This window comes from Ipomoea triloba, chromosome 9, assembly GCF_003576645.1.
Source record: "Ipomoea triloba cultivar NCNSP0323 chromosome 9, ASM357664v1".
Lineage (NCBI taxonomy): Eukaryota > Viridiplantae > Streptophyta > Magnoliopsida > Solanales > Convolvulaceae > Ipomoea > Ipomoea triloba.
The window spans coordinates 24,185,722-24,200,716 of record NC_044924.1 but is presented as its reverse complement, the minus strand read 5'-3'; the positions used below and the strand labels follow the sequence as shown (position 1 = coordinate 24,200,716).

The following is a 14,995-nucleotide window of genomic DNA, read 5'->3' as shown; positions in this document are numbered from 1 at the left end:
AATCGAGTTTAATAATTATTTCAAACATTTAAGTTTGCAAATGGATGGATGATATGGGAGGGTTCAGGTGGACTCCTGAAAGAGAAGTGGATATAGAAAGTTGAATCCCCTCCCCCCTTCCCCCCCCAACCACGCAGTCCAAATCAATGACTCTAAAAAAGGAGAAAAGTTTTTAAACTGTACATACTACACTTTCAAATATTAGTTTAGAAAAAATTCGGTGACATTTTTGTAAATATCAAACTAATACTACTCTTTATACTCGTAGTATAAAATTTATGCACTTTGTAGTATAAATCTGTGTACGTCAAAAAAATTATCAAAATGTCACAATATATTTTTTAAAATTTCTTATATATATGGGTTCGTGTGCGATTGGCTTTCTCCAGTGTAGTTGTGCGATTGCTTAAGTGCGTGGTTTGTGTGTTTTAAGGTGTGTCAGTTTTGAAACTTAAGGTGCACAAACCTAAAGCTTTAGGTGCGTTGTTTTGCTTCTTAAGGTGCGTTATATTTTAAAACTTTAGTTGCGTGATTTGTCTGAAAGTGCTTTGTTTGTGCGCTTAAGGTGCGTAATTTGTGTACTAACTACTAAAGGTGCACTATTTAAAAACTTTAGGTGTGTGGTTTGTGTTCTTTACTTAAGGTGCGTGCTATGTACTAAGGAGCTTTGTTTGTGTGATTAAGGTGCGTAGTTTCTGTACTGAAAGTGCACTATTTAAAAACTTTAGGTGTGTGGTTTGTGTTCTTAGCTTAAGGTGCGTGGTTTGTGTAGTTAATGTGCGCCGTTTTAATGCTTAAAGTGCGTAAACGCATAATTGCACGGGAAGCTATTCGCGCACCTGAACCCCTCTCTCTCTCTCTATATATATATATATATATATATAAACAAGGAATTGCAAACAATCAACATCTCCGTTCCCCAAATAGTATCCCCATCTCCATCCTTGGTGGGGCAGGGATCAGGGATGGAAAATTGCCATCCTTATCAAAGTAGATGATGAGTGTTGGCAAATTTTGGACATTCTTTCAATGAAATAATAAAAAATGCTAGGAGAGTCACGGTTTTGAAACTTTGTAATTTGTATCACTTGAGACTTTGTACTCGTACTCATGTTTGTTGGGATCTGTCACTGAATTTGAATTGTACAGAAATGGGTACTTCTACAACCCCGGCTGCCAACCAACGTCGCAAGAGGACAGAAAGGGGTGCTCCAGTGCTCCAATTTTGCACTCTCAATGTTGTGCTTGTCCGTGGACCATGAATAAATAGTTATTTTTAATATATTAAAGATACATTACATGTGTATTAAATGTTCATTATTTGGTATACCAAATAATGAATTTTCAGTACTTAAATAATGTAGATTCAAAAAATAAATTTCTATTGTATTAAAAATATATCTTTAGTATATTAAAAATTTACATTGTAACAGTAGTCTATTTACAAAGTAAATTATAATCCATGGTATAATGATGACTTGTCATGAGCATTAACTTTATAGCCTTTAGAGCATTTATATCGGTGAATTTTATGTGGTCTTTGAAGAGGCTTAAGCTTAAGTGAAATAGAGAGGAAGAAAAAAATAGTGCTGCAAGAGAGATTAGTATTTGTCTCTTATTATGGATCCCAACAAAAAAAACCTATAACCAAGCACCAACACTGCCCAATGGGCGTGTGTTGAGGGTGGTCGCCACCCTCATTTAATTGTTTTCTTTTGATTTTTCAATTTTTTTTTCTTCCACTCTTTTCAACTAGTTGACATTTAAAAATGTGTAAAAATTATACTAATGGAGATGCTCTTATGGGCTACTTGTACTTGGGTCGGCAAAGAAGCTTAAATGACATTTGGGCAGATGTGGCTTTACCAATATTTACATTTCTATACTATCCCTTGATGTCCAAAAGGACCTAAACAGTAGATGCATTAAAGAGCAGACTGAAATATAGATGATTCATATGTCTTGTACAAGCTAAGTGAAGGATAAATGTAGATCTGTCTCTTAGCACTGGGAAGGAAAAATATTTTCGAAAAAGAGGCGCACATCTCCTTCATTCATCACATCAAAGCCTAACATCTTCTCCACTGCATCCTGCATTTGAACTCCAGACAAGTGCATGTGTTTTCAAATTATATAAATAAAAGATTAATCGAACAAAAAAAAAATACTATTACTGGATATCACCTTATAGTGCTGATCCTGAACCAATATATTCTCGCTACAGAGCCGCTCAACATGCCATTCATTTTGGAGAGCATCCAAAACAAGCACTGCTCGCTTCACAACTTCCTCGGGTATTCCTAGATTTATAACATTACGATAGTTTACTGGAGGATAAAGTTGTATTGAAATTTGAGGTTGAACTCGTAGATTCTAAACTATTAGCTAGGACTGGTGGTATATTCTAAGTTGGTGTTCCAGGTCACAGCAGGAATACTGCAAATATATCTGGCTTAGGTGGCCTGGAGGTTGTTTTTCATCCAATGCAAGGCTCCTATATCTGGGGAGGGACACAACTTGCCTCTGAATACAGAGAGTGAACTTATAAGATGAGTAGACTCTACTTTTATCACTAAACTCAGTCCGTTCCCATATTGATTGGGCACCAGATCTATATCATGAACGTTTCAATAGATGAATTCATTGTCGCTGTTTGGTAAAATTTATTTTAGAGCTTATAGTTTATTTAAACTACAAATAAACTATAAGTTCTGTTTGATAAAAGCATAGAAGCTTAAAATAATAGCTCATTTTGAATGCTACGTGTTTCAAAATAAGCTAGTAGTTACTAGCTTTTAAGCTAGTTATGCTAAAGATTACAAATGCATTATTGAGTTTGAAGGGATTTTTCTAAAACTACCTGCAAGCTGTGCACAGTGTAACCCTGCATCAAATTGAAGTATTTAGTGATAGTATAAGACCTCTAACTACAAACAACTTTCAATACAGAACTGCTATTAGACACTTACCAAAGCTAAGAAGTGCCTGACCAGGAACCAGCCTACCAGACATTGGACATGTAGGGTCATTTTCATATATATATATATATGATCTTGGCAAAAATCATAAATGACAAATGAAGCTTTGTATTGTATGTAAAACTAATGATGTAGTCTGCATCTTTAACTAAATCACTTGGTGCAGGAATGAATATGATACAACATAATCATATTATTACGGTCTAATCTTCTCACAATTGAACAGAGTAGCAGAGATATACTGTGAATGGAAGTTAGATAGCAGGGAAATGCCAAGATGACACTAGAAATGATATCAACAAATTCATCGACATGAACTCTTTTGGATACTCCATAATTCATAGATATCATTTGAGAAGAGAAAGTAAAACTAGAATACCTGTACAAGAATACAACATCTTCAAGATCTGCAGAATTTTTCTCTGGACTTAACACACTCATGGTGTAATATTTGATCCTTTCTGACTGAAATTTAAACAAAAAAATGGCCTGAGATGTTGTTACAACCTAGAAATTGGAAAAAACTTGATATCTGATGCGATCAGCAAGTTGTAACATCCTACCTCCAATAAGCATCCACTGTCAAATATCTCAGTCAAGTGAGTACAAACCAGAACCTGCTATTCAATTTCAGACTTCCGATTATATAAACTTTTTGGCAAAGACTTAAGTCAACAGATAAGCTGAACAAGAGGAACTTGTGAGTTCAGGCTTTCTAGTAAGTATACAATGCCTTGTATCACTTTATGGCTTCTCAATGAAAGTAGGTTAGGACATGGTAATTTAAGAGTGATGAGAGATACTACAAAGTAACAAAGAGATGAGCTTTTCCCAGAAAATGTAAAAAAGCAACATTGACAGTATAAATAGTGACAAAAAATCAACTCGTGTTTTTTAGCAAAGATTTCTGCAACTACTTAGATGCATAGAAATGCTGGTTTTATGTAGTTGAGTTAGATATTGGCATGGTCAGATGTATCCCAGTATTTGCATAGAGGCTGCTTTTCTGACTCAAACAAGTGACATTCACAGGTTATGATTGAGCTATCTTACCATTAATCTAAGGTTATCCCTTCATGGTACAATTTTAAATGACAGACAAGAATATATACAGTAATCAGAATATAACAAAATGAGAAAGGAATTCCAGACCTTTGGAGGGTCATAACATGAGACAAAATGATTTATAACTCCACCAAGGAGACCAATGCCATCTGACATGAGGAATAAGATATGTTATACCTCTATATAACAGTAGAAAACTAAGGGCAGTACTTTTTTCCAAATTGTTCGGAATCGTCCAAGTCAAATGGTTAATATTTGCAAAGTTTTTATTTTGAGGTATAAACTGAAGGAACTATAATACAAGTTTATAGCAAATTATATCCAAACAAAGCATGCACATAAATCAGTGAGGTCAGACTTATTTTGAAATGAAGTATAGAGAGATTCATGGGCTCAAGCTGCTACTCAAACCAACCTTCAGTAAGAGTGCCTTTACCAAATTCATCCAACAAGCACAAGGATCGAGAGGTTGCATGCCTGGTAATGTTCACGTATATATGTGTATAAGAATTAAGATAATGCACAGATGAGTAAAAAAGGTAAATTATTAGGTAGGCTATGGTGCACCTAGCTTGCTAGGCGCACTATATAAATGAAGTTCAGATTGTATGAAGTAAAATTATTATGTCTGCTATGGCAATAATGTTTTGATCCTAGTATATTTATAATGATGTTAATGTTATCATAACCTAGACATATTATAGTACTCCGTATAATCTAAACATTCCAACGTGGCATACATAGCTCATATGCCATGCCTAACTAATAGCTACTGGAGCAATATATATTGGCAGAAACTCACCAATAGCGTCAACTTTAAGCATTTTATCCATTTCTTTATCCTTTTTCTTTGGATCAAATTAGGACTGTATTTAAAGCCAGTTTTTCACTTGATTCTTTAAAAAAGAGCATTCAGCATGCCCCTATTCAGCATTTATTACTTAACTTCTTTGTAGAATTCTTAGACTTTAAGAGTATATTTGTCTGCATACCTTAACATCATTCCTACTTGATGCAGATCAATCATAAATGTCGACTGTTCAGCAGTCATAAACTTGGTTCCCATTGCACAAAATATCCTGTCATTTAGAATTTGCTACTTGTAGTGCCACATGATGACAGAGATTACCAAAAATATTATATTTCACAAAATCAATTAATTGGTATTTAGAGAAGGAATTGACTATTTGGTTTCATAAATATGCACATATAATTACATAAAAAAGTAACAAATAAATTAGTTTATAGACGATGGGAAAATATCAGTACCTGTCAGTCAATCCCACTGTGGCTGCCTCAGCGGGTACAAAACTTCCAATGTGAGAAAGAAAAACTATTAAAGCAACCTAAGAAAGTGTTTTAACATATTAGAACAATAATTAGACACCAAAATATCATAGAAAGGTAAGACAGAGACACCACCCACCTGCTTTACATAGATACTTTTACCAGAATAATTGGGACCTGTGATAATATTAACCTTTCCTGAAAATTCTACAACCAGCAGCATGACATGTGATGTAACAGGAAATGCATTGTTCTAATGGATCAATCTCAGAGGAAACATTTCAAGTACCTTCATCTAAAATCTTTGTATCATTGGGAATGAATGTATCCACTGTCATTTCCTGCAAAAGATGTCTGACAAAAGGACTATTTTCATGGCCTCTTATATGGGTGTCAAATGGTCCAAACTAATTTGAAACTGCTACTACATTGTGAGAACAAGGTACTCTAAATTCAACTTAAGAAATCTCACCTTCCATTATGTATATCAAGAATATTTTCTGCAGTCAAGGTTGGCCTTGCATAATTGTTTTGACGAGCAACCAATGTTAATGACAAGAGACTAGAGGGAAGGCAATATACTGTCAGAAAATTAAACTAAACAAAAATATGGTATTTCACTCAGAAAATCAAGGAAACATAAATACCATTATTGAAATTCTCACCAATCAAGCTCAGCTACAAAATTAACAGCATTGTGGATGGGCACTACAAACTGCAGGATGTGAGACACAAGGTCCCTTGTAATTGCTCTCTCCATATCTACATACAACTTAGATGAAAAAAAAAAAAGGTACGGAACCAGAACAAGTTTGAATTATTATATATTACTCCACGTCAACTTGAATCTATAAAAAATTAAGCACCATTCACCTTATATACTCATACAATCATATTAAGTTTTGCTCTTTTGGTAAGAAATCAAGTCCTCAACCTCTTATTCAACAAATATTCATAAATCTAAAGCCATTAGGATCACCATATGGAAATTTTCATCAGAGTGTCCACTAAGGCATACCCAGGATTTTATGGTATATATCTCCAAGAAGGGTATCCAATTCTCGTGTTTTTGAGGTGCGGTAAAAGAACTTCTTGGTATCTCCATCCTCATCAAGAAACTATGAAATCAACCAACAGCATTGGTGCAGATAAGAATGTTACAACTGCAGAATGTGTAATCAGTAGTAGAAATTGGCCAAGTGACATACAGCAAACTCAAAATCAGGAAGTTTCTCTTGCATTTCTTCATCGAGTTTTTCATTGAAAATGCACAACAAGTAGCCTGTATGTTAACAAAACAGAAAAGAAAGGAAGCATAAAATGTTACAACAAAATCTTCATTGAAGTACAACACTTTTTGTCAATACATCAATAATGGATTTGTAAACAAAAAGCATCACTGAAAATAAAGAAACATATTTAAATGAGCCCACCATGCTGGAATGCCACAGCGTAGTCACAAAACTAGACTTGGTATGTGATATAGTTTCAGTTTCCTTTTAAATACTTTGGGAGGGGAAGGGGGTAAATCTAATTCTAGTTACTACTAGTTCTGACAGTTTATACAGATTTATAGGTCGCCCAAGATACTTTTATATACTTCTGAAGGCCTGTATATACTCTGCTGTTTTATATGTAAGCTGTCATTTTTTTATGAACTAATCATTACCACTCATCTGATTCTATGGGTAGGTACCAGTGTATCACAAAAAGTTATGTCCACTATATTTCCTTTGTCAAAAAAGAAGTGTCACCACAATCAGTATTGATGGTTACTAATGACAAAGAACTCCCAATCAAGTGAATGGCATGCAATTCAAATAGAAATTGCAGACAGGCAATAGCAAAATGATCACTGGTAGAAGGCACACCTATTTGATGTATATAGACAATACAAGGGAGACCATTTTCCCCAACCATGTGAGGGAGTCTTGCAAGTTCCAATGATGACACCTGTGGAACAGTCTATATCAAATCCTGTCTATACAAAATTCCTCTGCAGTCTAACTGAAAACATAAAAGCAAGGACCTCTTCCAGAAAGTCTGGCAATCCTTCATATATTTGCCTCAGCTCATCCAACTGCAACAGAGTGAACAAAATGACTACAACAAAAAAACTAAAATGTAGAGTAATTAGCAAAATTCCACCTCATTACAGAAGCCATCTTTCACAATCGTCTCATAACCCTTCTCTTTACTTCTGTTTACATCAAGAACACCAATCACCTGCACAATGTATCAAGATTCACAAGTCAACAATCATATAGTTACAACTAGTCATCCATAAACCATAACTTTCAAGTAAACGAAAAATATAAAGCTAGTAAAAGAAAATGGTAGAAGCATAACAATGAAGAGGATAGACAGAGACACATTGAAGGAAAGAGCTAAAGCAAGGCAAAGATGAAAAATGTATGTGTGGGTAATAGCATAATGAGCAAGTGACTACAAACAAGAATTAAACTTCAAAGGTAGAGCTTTGAGATCACTTCCAATCAAAAGTTCCAAAACAATACTCCTTAATATATATTTATTATGAAGAGCATGGATATTGACGCAAAAAAGACAAGCGTGAAAGCTAGATAATGACAAACCTAACCATCATAACAAAATTTAGCAAATGATTAGAACAATAGAATAAAACTTCTAAGGTAAACTTATGATGAGAGTTCTAATCAAAACTTCGCAAGCAATGTTCTTTAATAATATATAAGTACTTGTTTCAACTTTCAAAAATCAGATATCAGTTGCTCATCCCACTTCAAAAATTCTTGTGAGGATTAATACAGGAAAAACACATTCTGCACTTTAATACTTCATAGAGTCAAGTTTACATATGTATATGGAAATCTCTGTAACACATGCATCTGAAGTAATACTGAAGTTCTAATATGAATTCATGACTACAGTGAAGAGAAAACTGCTCCAAGGTGCCTTGAATGTCATGCAATAATAAAAGAATAAAGGAAAAATAGCTAACCAGTTCACAAATAAATGCCAGATCACTTGAAAGGTGATCACCAGCCTGCAAAAAGTTAGAACTCTGTGAACTAACAAACTAAAGAAGTTATACAATGAAGGAAAAGTTGAGACATAAGCTAATACCTTCTTGACAATACCTAAGTTCAAATACTTCAACTGTTCTCGGAGATCTTCAGAAATGCCCACTTCAAAGATTTTGTTGATATGCAAGAGTGAGCAAATGCTCTGGAGAAACTAAAACGTCAGATGTTGAAAATGCAATGTATGGAAGGAACAAATGCTAGATCATTTAAGCTGAAGAAAATCAGAAAATTGTTGGTCTACCTTCAGAAATGCAGCCCAGTCTGTACTTGTACATGTACAACTTGGGGAGTTGAATTTCTTCCAGTGGCATGAGAGAGAGAGAGAGAGAGCTAAAGTAAGATCTTCATGGAAAACGTAGAAAAATTACCAGTAGAGATAGGATTGAACTTGTAGCAAGAATGATAATGGAACACTAATAGGATTCCAAAACTGGTTAATCAAATGCCATTGCCAACAATTTAAGACAAATACTTAGAAACAATAGAACATCTTTTTTTATAAACTTCAACTGAACATATGCAAGTGAAGTAGTATAAATCTTTTAGAATGTAAATAAGGTAAGGTAACATGATTTCTCCAATTCAAGGATAAGATAATGACATGTTAGAACTACTCATCAGTAAGGAGCAAACTATACATATGGAATACAAGCATTTATACAAGGAATATATACAGAAAAGAATATTTCTATCAAACCTTGAGTATATAGGGAACATCTTTCACAGACTTCAATGTTTCACGTAAGGAAACAGATAGTTCTTCAGCAAACAAGAGGAAGGATATCTTCATCAAATAAAGGAAAACGTGCACCTTGAAGAATAAAACATAGGGCAAACTAGAAAATTATAAACAGCATTTTATGGACACTGATAGTTCATCACTAAGCAATGTAATGAAAATTCTAAGAAACCCTATTTCAACCATATCTCACTAAAACCACTGAAGTCAATATGATCCAGCCTTACAAGTCAATGGGTTGGGTCCATAACAAAACCAAATTGAATTTCAGTTATGCCAAGAATACAGCATCAAGCCGAGCATTTAAGTCATCAAGATCCAGTATGGGCCTCAGAAACCAGTTCCTGATAAAAACAAAATTGTTAGGAGGAACACCTCAGGTACATATAAATTAAGAAGTGATATCAAACTTTCTCAACCAGTTACCTTAAGAGACGTCTGCCCATTGGTGTAACACACTGAAAAAAGTAAATAGAAATAAATGTAATGTTTTTCTTCCTGTAGCTCAGCAATCACAAGAATGAAATAACTGCAAATAAAAATCAGCTTCCTCAACCTTATTCATCATCCCAAATACAGAGAACCTGTAATAAAATAAATAAAAATAAAGCACACACACACTCTTTTAGTTTGCATTTTCAAACAAAACGTACAAAGCATAACATAAGAATTGAGATTTACCCCTCTTTTGCTCTTCCAATCCCCATATGGCTAGGATGTTTGTCAATTTGGAATATTTGCAATGCCTCAAGAGCAGCAGAATCAACTTTCAAAAATTTGTTTCTAGATGTGAGTGTTACGGCACACAACTTAAAAACATAGTTGACCAGAACATATGTAGAATATGAAGGATAGCTAATTTTTTACACCCATGCAAAAGATACAATGAAATTTCACTGACTGAGTCAACTGCAATAGATGCATTTTCAAATTCATTCTGTTCATGAACATCTATTATCCTTTCATCCTCCAATATAGCAAGAAGCCCTCCACTTGCACGCACTTGAACATCACTGCTAATGTCCATCATAGAACTCAGCTACAGTAGTCCAAATGAAGAAAGCACATGTAAGCTCATGTTATACCAACAGGTCAGCTACAGTAGTCCAAATGAAGAAAGCACATGTAAGCTCATGTTAAACCAACAGGTTCCCACTTCAATAGATTGTGTCTTTGGTTCAAACAGTACCAAACAGAATAAAACTACTATGCAACATGAATAGTGTTAAGAGTCCCACATTGATAAAATAAGAGAGAATATATGAATTTATAAGGCCATGGGTTAAACTAGCTAATTGGTTGGATTCAATCTTTTAGTGTGGTTTAGCCCATGTGCATTATAGCCCAATTGAAATCTGGTCAGTCTACTTTGTGTTCACCTGGTTAGGGCCATGGGTTAGACTAACTAATTGGTTGGCTTCAATCTTTTTAGTGTGGGAATATATGGATTTGTGGTTTGGACCATGTGCATTATAGCCCGATTGAGTGATCCTAGCCCAATCTAAGATTATAACAGAGAAGACAACAAGGAGATATCCACCGGCAAGCAGACCGCTCTCATGGTTCAAAAGTATATGGTGATTATGGTCAAACTGTAACTGGTATTGATTCAAAAAGTGCATTATAGCAGCAAAACAACTACCATCTTGAGAATGTACAATGTGATTTCTCCTTTATGAAAATGCTTCATTCGCATGCACAGACTATTTTTGTTCTTTCAACTACTTGGGTCAAAGAAAAAAGTAATAAAATTGGTAGCATACAACTTTTAATGCATGGATTAGTCATTTTAAATTATTAACCAGATGACTATTTCCTGATATGCAATGGTTAATCACTTCACGTCATACCTCCATGGCTCCATACATCTTTAAAGTCACTGACTATCAAGTTGTAATTTATTGTAACAAAATTACCCACTCCATCTCATTTAGGAGTCATCCCCGACTTCAAAGATTACAACAGAAGCAAATAAAGAGCCTATAGATGATATCTAAGCATATTCAAGAATGTAATTAATTAACTCACAAAGGAAATTCTCTCTTTGATATTTAAGCTATCATCCATTCCTGTGACCTGAAGGTACATCAATCTGTGAACCCAAAATAAAAAAATAAAAAAAAAAAATCAACAGAGATATTTTCAAGTAGGAAAGACTAAGAAAAGGAGAGTATTTAATCCATTGAAACATAACACACCCAAATTAAGTATAAGATCCTTTTAGTTTCACTACTCAGTTCATACATAGGTCATAGAGAGTGAAGGAAAGAGAGAGCACAATAAATCCAAATGGTTCAATCAATGTAATTTGTAATTTGGTTTTCTTTGGGCAGATTTTCAAAAGTAACTTTAATTATCCATTGCCAAATCAGCCAAAGCAATTCTTCCCTCACTAGGAGGATGGATTAGAACCAAATGACTGCAACTACAAGTATATGATGATACAGACATATCCTTAGAGAAGTACATTAGAATAGCCGAATAGCAAGAGTCATAGTAGTATGCACATAGGTGCATCTTTCTAGTGATGTCTCCACACCTGTGCCATGCTTGCTCATAGCTGAATAATGAACTTTTTACCAGCTTTACAGTGGCAGCCTCACTTGTATTGTCTGTAGCACCATAAACGAATAAATAATTTTTGTGCAAAAGTTGGATTTTGAATAGTCATTCACATATGCAGCAACTTACCGCATCTCTGTAAGGCAGCCAAGAAAGACTCCTCACTTTTTGTACTGGTGTAGATGACTCCAGGCTGGACTTGGTATTTTACTGAACCAGAGACAGACTCAATGAAAAAAACTGCCAAAGACACATCAAACTGCAAGCAAAACATGTTGCAAGAGCATTTTTCTCAACTGAATGTTTTAGTAACTAGTTGCTTCATAATGAAAGCCAAAACATTGAGTAAAAGTAGGCCTTATATGCAAACAAGGATGCCAATTTGGTACTGTATGTCAGCTTTCATCAGATATATAGCACTCAATATTCTATGAGGAAGCAAAATTTAGCACTTCCAATGAAGTAAAAGTCCATACTCATATCAAGCAAGGGAAAGTCTTTACTCCCATCTTCCCAAATTTCCATTACATAGAGTTGGCGTATGCTGGAGTTATAATAGGAAACTCCAATTCTGCAAATAAATTCAATTCATCAAGAATTATTGGTCAGAAAAAAAAAAACACTGGTCCATAACAAGCATTTGACTAAAACTTTTTAAGACAACAATTGAAACAGAAGAATGAAAACAATTTTTTCTGATATGTTTCACATGAAGACAATGTGGAGACAAATAGAGGTATAATGGGGAGCATAGTAAAATTTTCCTTTACACAATCCACTCATAAAATGAAATTCTGAAAATGATAGACTCACCTATGACCATGCATGATACATGCCATATAGACCTGCAGCCACAGTGAAATTTTATTATTATCGCCGTTGTTGTTATTATATTAAGGAAATTCTGTAAATCCAAAAAAAAAAAGAAGATAAGCATCATAGACTATTCTCCTTTAATTCTACTACACTTCTATTCATCATAGAGTCAGCTTAAGATGGAATAGGGGTTTCTCTTTAGTGTAGTATCAAGTATGTGGGATCTGAATCATCTGATGCAATAACTTAGCAAATGATACAATGCTAGTTGTATTAGAAGCTCCAAAATATCCTCTCAGAACCATAATTGAACAAGATTAAATTCAACTCCAATTTAATTTCGACTTGATTCATATTCCGAAGATGCAATCCATTACTTCCAACAACAATGAAAGAAAATTATATGCATACATGCATATACATATACATATAGACGCGCAAATATATACTCTGCAGCTGGATACATATTGAGATACAAACAAATATGCATATATTTCGTCGGTGCGGATAATATGTACCTCCAACGTGTTTTCATTCTCTAAGGAATCCGGAGATGGCTCGCGAAAACCTTGTATCATTATCAAATTAAAATTTGAGAAAGCAGCAACATTATATGTGATATCGTCCGTGTATTTGCGTGTAACAACTAAGAAGCACAATCAATTTTCAGTATCATCAGGTGTTTCGTGATGGTGGTACCTTGAGCAGAGGAATCAGCCGCGCTTGCCTCCGCACAACAGAAGGGATTCCGAGCTCCGGACACTGACGATGCTTCCATTAGTAGCTTGAGGGAAGAGAGAGGGAGAGAGGGGAGAGTCTGAGGAGTGTCGTCAATGGAGAAAGATGGAGTTCAGTTTAAATGTCTTTTCCCCGGGTTTGGATTTTGCCGAATATAAACCATACTCGTATTTCATGAGTGAAAATAATTCACTTTTGGTCAGTTAATAACTAAGTACATATATATCATTTAGATCTTGAGTATTAATATTTTTAAATTAAATGTATGATTATATAATTTGTTTCACATTTCTTAGCTATTACGTAGTAATATTTTCAAATTAGGTGCATGAATATATAATTTGTATCCCATTTGATTTTACCGTTTAATTTTTTGGCAAGTTTCTGGCCCATTATTACTAGAATTTCAACGAGAAAAATAATTTTTCAAGCAATAGTTGATCAAAAATACCTTTTTAATTAGAACATATATTTTTTTCTCGTTCAAATTCTGACAATACTTCACCAGAAAATTAGACGGCAGAACTAAATGTAATACAAATTATATAGTCATGCACCTAATTTGAAAATATTAATCTCTGAATGAATTAATTGTAATGATTTTAATTTTATATATAGTATAGATTAATATGTCTTTTCTACACGATATTATGCAATTACATTAATACGTGAATATAAAAACAATAGTACCAATTAATAGATATTAGTTAATTTTCATTTTACATTTTTTTACCAAATAAGTTTTATTAATTATTTGACCAATAAAATATTTAATTAATTGACTACAAAAGATTGTGCAGGAAAATGAAATATGAGGGTTTTACTTTTATATATAGTAAGTATTAATATGTCTTTTCTATATGGTATTATGTTATTACGTTAATATATGAATATATAAAAACAATATTACCAATTAATAGATATTAGTAAATTTCCATTTTACGTTGTTGTTGTTATTATTATTATTATTATTATTTATAATTTTTGGTTTCGCCATTATGTAAAAGGGCATGAAGCACCAGTGGTCTAGTAGTAGAATAGAACCCTGACACGGTATAGATTCGGGTTCAATTCCTGACTGGTGCATTCTCCTGAGGCGGTGAAGACGTGTGCACACTATTGGTGATTGGGTCGCTACTATTTGTCTTTTGATTCAAACGGCGATGGAAAGCGCATATGAGCTTCCCAAAGCTTGACTGTTGTGGAATGTTTCTATAGATAATAAGTATGATCCCCTACTATGTTTAACATTTTTATCTTTCAATCCCACGAGATTTGAGTTAAAAAGTATATATACACTAACATTATGCAATTAAAATTATCAAATGGAAATCATATTTCAACGCAATCTGTACAAAGAAAAAAAAAATTAACAAATCCATAAGATTGAAATAGTGTGAGCTAAACTAAAAANAAAAAAAAAAAAAAAAAAAAAAAAAAAAAAAAAAAAGAAGGTAAAATTAGAAAGCATTTGTAAGAATAAAAGAAAGAAACATATTATATAACTTCTAAATGCAAATAATTTCACCAACACAATTTAAATTTGTTGTTATCACTTAAATTAACAATTAAAAATATAAGGTCAATTTGAAAAATAAATTGTAAAATTGAATATTATTTTTATAAGTACAATAAAGAATGTATAAGGTATAAATTACTGGTGCAATGTATTACACCAATATAGAATTTATTTTTGTTTTAGTACTACTATTATTGGTTGTTATATAATTTAGTATATATTGGTC

The 14,995-nt window shown here is 33.6% G+C and overlaps 1 protein-coding gene across 5 annotated transcripts; it reads right to left on the bottom strand.

The window, feature by feature from the left end:
• Positions 1 to 1,817: 1,817 nt before the first annotated feature.
• On the bottom strand, positions 1,818 to 13,378 carry LOC116028394 (DNA mismatch repair protein MSH5). Of its 5 annotated transcripts, none has more exons than XM_031270106.1 (35): positions 13,212 to 13,378; positions 13,031 to 13,080; positions 12,510 to 12,541; positions 12,173 to 12,267; positions 11,826 to 11,906; positions 11,602 to 11,746; positions 11,163 to 11,226; positions 10,019 to 10,173; positions 9,816 to 9,917; positions 9,691 to 9,718; positions 9,561 to 9,592; positions 9,421 to 9,478; positions 9,093 to 9,179; positions 8,637 to 8,693; positions 8,436 to 8,537; positions 8,311 to 8,355; positions 7,479 to 7,556; positions 7,360 to 7,410; positions 7,202 to 7,283; positions 6,539 to 6,612; positions 6,349 to 6,448; positions 5,996 to 6,092; positions 5,803 to 5,892; positions 5,620 to 5,684; positions 5,470 to 5,537; positions 5,313 to 5,389; positions 5,036 to 5,122; positions 4,459 to 4,520; positions 4,131 to 4,192; positions 3,542 to 3,595; positions 3,358 to 3,443; positions 2,970 to 3,001; positions 2,861 to 2,884; positions 2,185 to 2,300; positions 1,818 to 2,091 (listed from the first exon to the last, which is right to left on the bottom strand). In XM_031270106.1, exons 1-35 carry the CDS (start codon positions 13,288 to 13,290, stop codon positions 2,002 to 2,004), a joined length of 2,607 nt encoding a protein of 868 aa, XP_031125966.1. In that variant the 5' UTR covers positions 13,291 to 13,378; the 3' UTR covers positions 1,818 to 2,001. The 5 variants fall into 5 exon arrangements, with proteins under 5 accessions (XP_031125966.1, XP_031125967.1, XP_031125968.1 ...); XM_031270107.1 differs by having other exon boundaries at positions 5,470 to 5,528; XM_031270108.1 differs by having other exon boundaries at positions 5,470 to 5,528; positions 11,674 to 11,746.
• Positions 13,379 to 14,995: the final 1,617 nt, after the last annotated feature.